General features: G+C 36.7%; 1 protein-coding gene across 1 annotated transcript in view; it reads right to left on the bottom strand.

The window, feature by feature from the left end:
• Window positions 1–2,012: 2,012 nt before the first annotated feature.
• The window catches only part of afg1lb (AFG1 like ATPase b), a 36,896-nt gene continuing 29,116 nt past the window's right edge, over window positions 2,013–9,792 (bottom strand). The window contains exons 11-13 of the mRNA XM_030129098.1: window positions 9,042–9,182; window positions 5,421–5,528; window positions 2,013–4,017 (exon numbers count right to left, since the gene is read on the bottom strand). Coding sequence (XP_029984958.1) covers window positions 3,871–4,017; window positions 5,421–5,528; window positions 9,042–9,182 — 396 coding nt within the window. The 3' untranslated portion in view covers window positions 2,013–3,870. The remainder of the gene's footprint in view (window positions 4,018–5,420; window positions 5,529–9,041; window positions 9,183–9,792) is intronic.

Here is a 9,792-nt window from a genome sequence, read left to right as displayed (position 1 = left end):
TGATCCACCTGAGATCGAATTAGGCTGTATGTGACCCCTGAACTAAAATGATTTTGACACCCTTGACGGTTAATATCTTCAGTGTAAATTTTGCATTTCACAAATTCATCCCACAAACTGCATTGGACCTTTAAGATGGTCGTATGTTTGACAGCCCTGATCCAAATGGTTGCCACACACCTCTTGGTTTATGTAAAATGTTGAAACTGTAATCTTTGGGTTAGGGTTAGGTCCATTTAAGTAGCTGCATTTATGTCACTACTACTACTAGCACATTACTCTTTCTTTGTGCATCTGCCTTTATGCGTCTCCATATCAGATCATCTGCTTCCACCTGACCCTGTCTCTTGCATCTTCGACCTGCATGTACCTCTTCACCATTTCCATAAATCTCCTTTTTGCCTTCTAGCATTTCTGATATCCATTTTCTGCACATGTTCAAACCATCTTACTCTGACCTCTCTCACTTCGTCTCCAGAACGTTCAACCTGAGCTGTCCCTTCCATGCTTGTCACTTCCCGCTTCATTGTTCTATTTGTATTTATTAATGATATTTTTTTTGTTGTTGTTACTTTTGCATGGACTACAGATGTAAATTATCATTTTTGGTATAATTCGGTGTATTTGGATGCTGTCTTCTCAATCCAGATGCTCATTAATGTGCAATGTCCCCACCTAATTAACAAATAAATAAATAAGAATAAAAATATACTTAATGTGTGAGCTTTAAATAACTGAATAAATACTGACAAACGTGTAAAACATCCTCATTTCATGGTCTTATATACATAGACGTTTCATCAATCCATCTTTATTCCCACTAACCTTCCTGCTTTATGTATCAATAGTTGATTGCCCCTTTAATCCCAGAGCCAGATTGTCAATCACGGCTGTCAGAGCGAATAGGCCACGCCCCCTCCGCGCCTCTGTCCAAAATGACGTCATCCCGTTTATTAGCCACAGATAAGGAGAGAAATCCTAGATGGTCCACAACCCACATGTACACCTCCTCCACATCCTCTTCCTCCTCCTCCTCCTCCAGCTTGAGTGGATCAAAACATCCTCGTCCACGTCTTCTTTGTTCACCGAGACCCGGGTACCTTGCGAGGTGTGCGTGTGGGTGCGCGTGCTCGTGGGTCGTGTGCAGGAATGCGCGTTCACGGCAAAACACAACCGACCATCACTTCAATATTACTCACTATATCTGCTGTGGTATTCGATGACACAATCCAATGATATATAGGAATGATCAATTATGTAATATATATTTTGTGATGATATGGGAATTGTAATTCTGGTGAACAAATACTCACTAAAATATCAAAAATGAGGCTTTTAATATATATATGTATTAAATAGATTAATATTGCCCCTGTATTCTTTCTGGGATTTTCTATTCCTATGTTTAAATATTAGAAAGATGGTGCTTAAAAATAAGTTGATTTCTGTTATTTCACTGATGCTCATTGAATGAGGTGGATTGGAGCAGCAGACATTTTGGATTTGGAGTCTGTACTGTACAGGATTACAGGAGATAGTCAGTCTACACATAACACACATTGTGTGATGGTTTTTGTTCCCTTCACATCAAAGAGAATACCTGATGCAGCAGTTTACAGAGAGCTATAGAGTTAAAGGGATGTAAAGAGAGGTTAGGGTGTCTGGGTGTGTGTTTGTACGTGCAGAAATACTGTACATGGTGACACAAAAAGACAGTGATAATGCTTTTTAAGGTACTTAAATGATGGAAATCATATGGTTTTGCTTTTTCATTCGGATATATATACACATCATGCACTTGTTTTCTAAATACTATGCTAATATTTTGTCTTTTGGGTTATACTTATAAGTGGCATGAGTCTCCCTCAAATATCTCGCTGTAGTTTTGGCTGTGGTCCAGTTCATTCTGCACTAAGATGAGCAGCCTCACTCCACATACTTGAGTGCTGTGATAATATTGAATAGACACACAAACAAGCAAACACAGGAGCCCAAACCATTACTATGAGAATATCTTTTATTTCAAACAGCCACAAGTAAACACTTCATTATCTCTCTTCAGATGGAGCCTCCTGAAAAGAGGCCTTGATTACACAATGGTACAATTTAAGCATACCTCATCTGCCTGGTATTGTCTGAGTACAATGCATGGTTTCTGTCATGTTTACCAGATCCGATAGGAAAACGAGAGAATGAAAAGTGAACAGTCTTTCCTCCTCTACCAGTTCGCAGGGGGCATCGAGCCTGCAGTCCAGAGAGGATCGAGACCAAGACCACCCCTCTAAGGCAGCGTGAATCATCCAATTAAGACAATCACAAAGCATGGCAGCCATCTCTGTTTGTGTCTGATGTTTCCCCCAAACAACGTAATGCTCTGATTGGATTAAAGGCCTCAGAAAAGGCCCTGATGGATTTTTATTTAATTGACAGATACTGTGGGATAGACTTGCGGCCTACTCATGCACTTTTTAATGATACACATCACATGCATGCACACACCCACACACCTGCACATAGAGACTGGTCACTCAGACATTTTCTGTCTGTTGAGTCTAATTAGATTATCCATTTACTCTCGTTTCATGGTTCTGGCTGCTTGGACACTTGTTACATAAGCAGCATCTTACATAAAGCTCTTGGTTTAGATGCAGTAGGTGCTGCTTGCTGTTCCAACAGTCGGTGTGGGTTGGGCCATGCTGGGTAAGTCCAGGTTTCTGCGGTGCACTAGGATGACCTCATCCTTAGATGGATGTAATAACAAACCACGCACCAATAAATTGCCTTCTGCTGCCCCCCACAGGCCAATAAGGAGAGTTTCAAGAACCACACTATTGTAAAAAAAAATCTTTTAACAGTAACAGCATCTCAAATAATTGTATAATGCACAACATTTCTTGCATGGCTCCAGTGCTGACCTACATTGTTACATTTCCCACTGCTTTCACTAAAATAAACCAAATTCCTAAACTTCCAAAACTAAGTAGCATTTGAAGTGAAACCATAGCATTCATTGTAGGAAGAATTAGTATTTGTGGTGTAGAATCCACACCACAAATATAATGATATTAAGTAAATACTGTGCATAAATCACATGTGCATTGCAGGATGGTTGCACTGGTGAAAGCCTCAGACAAACTCTACAGCTTTTTTGTCCTTTTTATGTGAGTACCAGAAGGCTAATAACAGGTGTTTCAATGTTCAAAAGCCACTGGCTTTTGTCCAAATGAAAAATGAGATTGAAATGAATTTAATTTAATCTAAAGATACCCATAATAACCCTGAAAACTTAACTCTAACCTCATTAAAAAAAAACAACAGTATAATATCAGTCAGTATTTCATATTCACACCAGCGTTTGTAGACTTGAGGTTTAATTCGAAACTTCGTACAGTCTATTAAACATAAACGCCTTCAGATTATTTTACCCTTTTTACATTCACCCACTAGAGGGCGATAAATAACTGCTGTGGAAGACACACTCCTGTCTGTCTTTAAAGGGAGCACCTGCTGGGTCTGTGCTTCATACTGTGAAAAGCTTTGCATATACTTTTAAATCATTAAGACCACAAGGGGGAGAGAGTGGACCTCACAGGAGAAGACAAAACAGGCTGAAAGAGGAGGAAGGTATAAAACACACACATTATATGAACAAATGCCAGATCCAAAGGAAAGTATCAGCCATCAGAAGTTTCTAATTGTTCCGTTTATCATATGATCTGGGCTAAACTTTTGCTTTTTCTTCAACTTTTACATTACAAGTATTGTTCCCATGTGTACAAAGTAAGAGATTCCTCTCATATTAGCAGCTGTTGAGGTACTTAGTCGTGTGGAGTGGAGGTAAATGTTCATCTGCTTAATTGCAGATGTTTATTAAGTGTTCATGTCTTCCCTGCTACGATTGCGGTTTCCCTCAGTCCAGTACTCCTCAGTTTGCATCTCCATCAGCCTGGAGACGGTCCTCTGGAAGGCAAAGATCTCCTCTTCTGCTGTGAACAGAGTCAGACGCTCCGCTGCCTCCTGAAAAGTGGAGCCGATAAAAGCAGGGTTAGCAGATCTAATGTACACAATGGACAGAAAAAACACCCCACTGGTGTGTATTGGAGTAAAACTTGTGTCACATTTTAAAAATATTTTAGCAGTTCCATAGTATGCCTAGAGTTTTTTGCATGACGTGATATCTATTTAGATTTGTGGCTTATTCTACTGTCAGGTGTACATGTTCATATCAATCATTTGTAATAAAGGATTTGTTTAATACAGGGTTTGGTTGACCCAGATAAATGACTACAGTAAAAACAGGGATTACAAATAAACAAGCCAATTTTTTTAAACACTGCTTCCTTTTTTAAAAATAAAATTCTAACTGTAAGAGCCATAACATGACAGTAATAGGTTCGAACAAACATGTGATGTGACGTGCACTCCAGTCATACAGAGAGTTCACCAGGCAATGGGAGGATACAGTTTTTCTACTATGTCAATCAATACAATTAAGACCTTTTTCTGTTCATTAAAAATTCTTAGATCACGTGACATCTCCTGTCATTCGTGTCAAAATTACATTACCCTGCACACAGTTCACATGTTTTTTTTCAGATGAACAGAAGGAAGGCCAATACAGACTATTAGTTGTTGTGTTTTAAAGTTATAAACATTAGTAAGATGGGGGTCGACAGTTAATAGGGTTCCACTCATACTTCACACAGACCTCAATAGCTTTTCCAGTGGTGAGGAATATTATATCATTTGTTGCTTATTGAAGTGTTGCAGCTATTGTTTCAGTAACACTACAGGACGGTGCATGATGGAGGATATCAAATTCACGTATATGGTATAGTGTATTTTCTTGTATTAGAGGTTGCCTGTCTAATAATGATGATTTCTAATAAGGAAAACTGATACCTGATCAATCCCCAGTCAGAAATATATTGTTTTGGACTTTGTTAGAAATGCGATACAGTGAAATTAATATATACAGTCGCGGTTTGTGTGTTTTGTTAAAAGGACATGTCTGCTACTCCCTAAAGGACAAAGTAGGCTTATTTTATTCAACATGGCAACCGTTCATTGACTATTATATCAAAAATAACCCATCATAAATAGGTAAAAAAAAACAAAAACAAAAAACAGAGCATATGACATCCTTTGTGCATTTTTTTTTTTTCTCTCTCCTGTTGTTACCTTGTTTTGTCTTGTCTGGTTTGGTGCATTTGTTATGTGTGTATTTATTTATTCACTCATCTTACATTTCCCCTTTCAGGAACTTACAGTATATACATATGCATCTCATTGTACCTTGTTTAAAATGTACTTGTATTTGGAAGAAACCCTAATAAAAAAAAAAAAAAGGACAGATCTGCTATACAATAAGCTTCGTTACATAGAACATCATGTTGAGTTCATATGTGACGTGATCTCACCCCTCTGAGGCCCAGATCGTCCAGCAGCTGTCGGTCCCTCTCATCTTCACCCCCAGAGTGGACAAATAGCCGGTGTAAAGGGGCAGCGGCTGACAGGACCACTCTCACCTGGACATGGAAATGTGTGGTTTGTTTTGAGAACTTTTATCAAGTCTGTCTGTAGACACTGAAACGTACATGTTTATTACATGTTCAAGGTGCATTACTGCATGCGTGAGATGATTTCATTTGTGTGCTGTCAAATTTCTTGTTTGACACAATAAATAGGGAAAAAATAAAATAAAATTAGAGCACAGTGAGCTGTTGCAATGAAGTCAATGCTGAGTTGTAACAATATCAGAAACTTCATATAACATCTTTCATATAAGAATTGCTGAGCTCATCCAACCCCCACCCCCATCCCTCCTTAAAAAAGGGATAAAATGTCATAATTAGTCTAGCTTAAAATTCATAATAAAAGCTGTTTCCTAGGACAAAATCAAGACAAATTAGAAAATAAGATTTTAGGATACAAGACCTCATGTCAAAATGGACACAAATTTACCACCAATCTTGATAACACAGAGTAGTTCATTGTAGAAACCTGTTGCAGCATTTCTTCAACTTAGATTTGGTACAAAAATGCTTTAAAATACCAAGAGCTGCTGTAATTAATATGACCAAAATTAACATTGTTGTCAACTGGACCAAAGACACTGAGTTTCTTAAAGAATCTTAATCAAACTTTAGGGGCTGGTCATGGGAAGGGTAACATCTGGATCAAAAAATGAATTTAAAATCACCTTTTGAAGACATATATTTTGAAAGTACATTACTTCTAGTGTTCAGCACAAGTTAAATTTTTTAGAAAAATGTTTTAAAAATACTTAGATGGCATTATATTTAGCATAAATTTATATTTGCATTCTTTGTCCGTCAGTGCAATTCAAAGCATAACTTTGATCCTCTTCTATTGGACATATATTATACTTATGATAAGTTGGAAGGTCAATTTAAGAATCTTTTGCTACTATTTTTGGCGTGGTAACAAATATCTAATAAACTGAGCTAAATATATGTTTTAATGTATTTAATTAGTTTATTAAGGTATTTGACTTTATAGATATCATATATGCAATGTATAAACTAATAAATATGCTGAAAAAAACATTGAAACTTATAATTATTTTCCCTTGTCCATCCGTTACCCAAACACTTACCAAAACCAAAAGTTTTATGCACTTATATATTGGAAAAATACAAACTGTTTACTGTTTTGCAAAATAGACACCCTAGAGGATCAACAGTAAAGATTTTACAGTCTGATGAAAATTGGAACTACACTTTAATCCAGGTTTTATAAAATGGTCAAAAAACAGATGTTAATTTTCTGTCCATCCGTTACCAAGGTTTTTTTTTTTTTTAACTGTTTGTAAGCAAAAAAAATAGGTTAAAACATTTTTTTCAATCACAAATCTGAAAGTGCTCATTATTCACTGCAAAATGAGGTACCATTCATCTTTCTGCTATAAATAGTTGTGAAAGGCCAAACAAAAATGTAGTAAGGCTGTCCATCCGTTACCACTTGGCCGGCCCCTTTGGCAGTTTGTGGTCATTACAGTTCTAATACACCTACATACACAGATAAATAGCTCACAGTGCTGTTGTCATTTTGCACTTTTTGTCCATTGTATGAGTTTGTTTGTCCTTGTTGTTGTGTCTGTTTTCAATTGAATGAACAGTTTTTGAGAAAAGAGCATTTTGTTTATTTTTTTCCCCTTGTATTATCATCTTTTTTTCTTTGTTTTTCATTTTTAATTCATGGTGATAACTTTGATTATGAAAATTTCTTTATGAACTTGAGCAATCTATTATTTTCTTTACTTTGTTCTCAATGAAACATGAGCGTCAGAGGCGTATACACCCTTCTGACCTTTTGCACAGTGATAACAGCACCTTGAATCAGTCAACAACATAAATATAAACAAGACAGATGGACAGATAGGATGGCAAAAGACACCATTTATAAACCAGGGGTGCCAAACATCTGGCCTGAGGGCCAAAACCAGCTCGTCAAAGGGTCCAGTTCTGATCTCAAGTGGATCAGACCAGTAAAATACTATACTAATAATAACTTATAAATAATGACAATTTTTTCACTGTTTTTGTGTAAAAATAAAAAATTGCATAAAAATGTTCACATTTACAAACTATCCTTTCACAAAAAAATGTGAATAGCATGAAAAAATACAAATAGTCTGAAATGTCTTTGAGAAGTAAGTGCAATTATAATAACATTCTGCCTGTTACTAAATGTTTTGTGAATTTGTAGAGCCACTGTAAGTCTGTAAGTTGTAGTGTGTAAATTTTAAGCTGAGGCATACTACTGTTCAAATTTCACTTACTTTTCTTAAGAAATTTCAGGTTATTCGTGATTATGTTATGTCCTATTATTCACATTTTTTGAAAGGAGACTTTGTAGATGGGTACCAGCTTTTTAGACACAATAATAAAAGAGAAATTTAGACATACTTCCCCCCAGGATGTACCTAATGATGACCTCAGATAAATGCAAAAAAATCATACTCTTGCTCTGAGCCATCCCAAAATTAATGAATTTTTAATAAAATACTCGGGTCAAAAATAGGACCAAAATAAGGACTGGAAAAGCTGAAATGGTCTTATATATCACTATAAATAAAGACACTATGTTAAATTTTATGATCCTAGTGGTTTTTCTAATCCAGACATGTGGGTTTTTCATGAATCAGCAGTCTCATTCCAGGTTTCGTGCATAACCCATCGTGTCCACTGGTGTTACATGTGGAACCTGCCCATTTAAACACAAATAAATCATAAGTGATTTTGCAACAGCTGTCATTTTTGTGAAACACCCTCCCTTGTATAATTAGTTCAATTCCCAAAATGTACCTGTGAGAGAATAAAAAGACATTAAAAAAAAAAGTAGCACATAATTTTCGTGTCCTTTTTTATCGTGTTACATGCAGATCTTTGTATAAAAATAATATAAATATAATATAAAAAATGTGTTTTATCTGAAAAACAGTTTCTCTTTTATCTCAGTAAATATTTATCTTTTAAAACTCACCCAAAGTGCTTCCAAACTTGCTTCACAACATTAGTCTACATCTTTTTTTGAATTTTTAGCCCCTCTGTCCTCCTTTCAGGTGCCATTTTAATAGAAACATCCATATGTAAATATTTTCATAGTGTAATACTTTTTTCACTGATATCATTGTACAAGTCTGGCTCAGCTGAGATCATATTGGACTGTTTGTGGCTCTTGAACTAAATTTGAGTTTGACAAACTAAAGTAATTTTCAGGTAATGCTGCAGAAACAAAATTATTACTGTGTTCTAATTCCCTCTTATAAGTCACAAGTTGCTAAATAGCAGGAGGCACCACTTAAACACATTTGTCATGAAAAAATACTGAATAATTTTCCAGTTATGCTCTGGAAACAAAAAGATAAGGGACAGACAAATGGATAGCTGGAGGAAATAAAAAAACCATTGATCACCAAGAAATGGATAATTTGTAAATAAAAGAGCAAGGAGCAAGAAATAAATAATGAGTAAGAAGTTGGTAAGAAGCTCATTTCTGGTTTGTCTACTACATACCTTGTTGTCGTAGAAGTTGTCTATGAGGGTTATGAAGCGCCTGGCCTCGTTCTTCAGGGCCAGTGTCAGCATGGGAACATGGCGGATGAAGACAGTGTCAAATACCTGTGCCATCTCCAGGTAGTCCACGGCACCCATTGGCTGCAACAACACGGGAGATTACACACTGGAATAAAGTTATACACCAACTTCACTGAAGCACTGAACTTCTAAATTAAAACAGCACAAACCAATAAGTAAAACAGCTTCATTGTGGCAGGTGTGCACATCTGCCAAACAAAGATGTAAACATATGCAGTGTGCAAACTGTATTCTGTGCGTTTGTGCTGAAAAATGAAAACTGTACAATAAAGGCATCTTGCGTAAAAAAGCTCAGGCGGATGTCATTTTACTCTCTGTCCTTGGTTTGATGCCATTCAGGATTATTGCTCTCAAAATTAATGTGACTGTACCAACATACATCAAATGGAAGAAGAAGCCTTGAAGCTCAGATGCCTGCAAAAGCTCACTGCTGTCCATCAGGCTGGAGACTTTACACACACACACACACACACACACACGCACACGCACACGCACACGCACACGCACACACACACACACACACACACACACACACACACACACACACACACAGTCTCTAGATTACTGTACCAAGGTGCTTTATTTGAGGCACAACAAGCACAACTATTCACAAAATTGTCAATAGACTTGCTTTTTGACATTGAGCAGAAAATAGGACTGAGATGGAGGG

This window comes from Sphaeramia orbicularis, chromosome 24 (assembly GCF_902148855.1).
Source record: "Sphaeramia orbicularis chromosome 24, fSphaOr1.1, whole genome shotgun sequence".
NCBI lineage: Eukaryota > Metazoa > Chordata > Actinopteri > Kurtiformes > Apogonidae > Sphaeramia > Sphaeramia orbicularis.
This window is presented reverse-complemented; position numbering and strand designations above follow the sequence as displayed.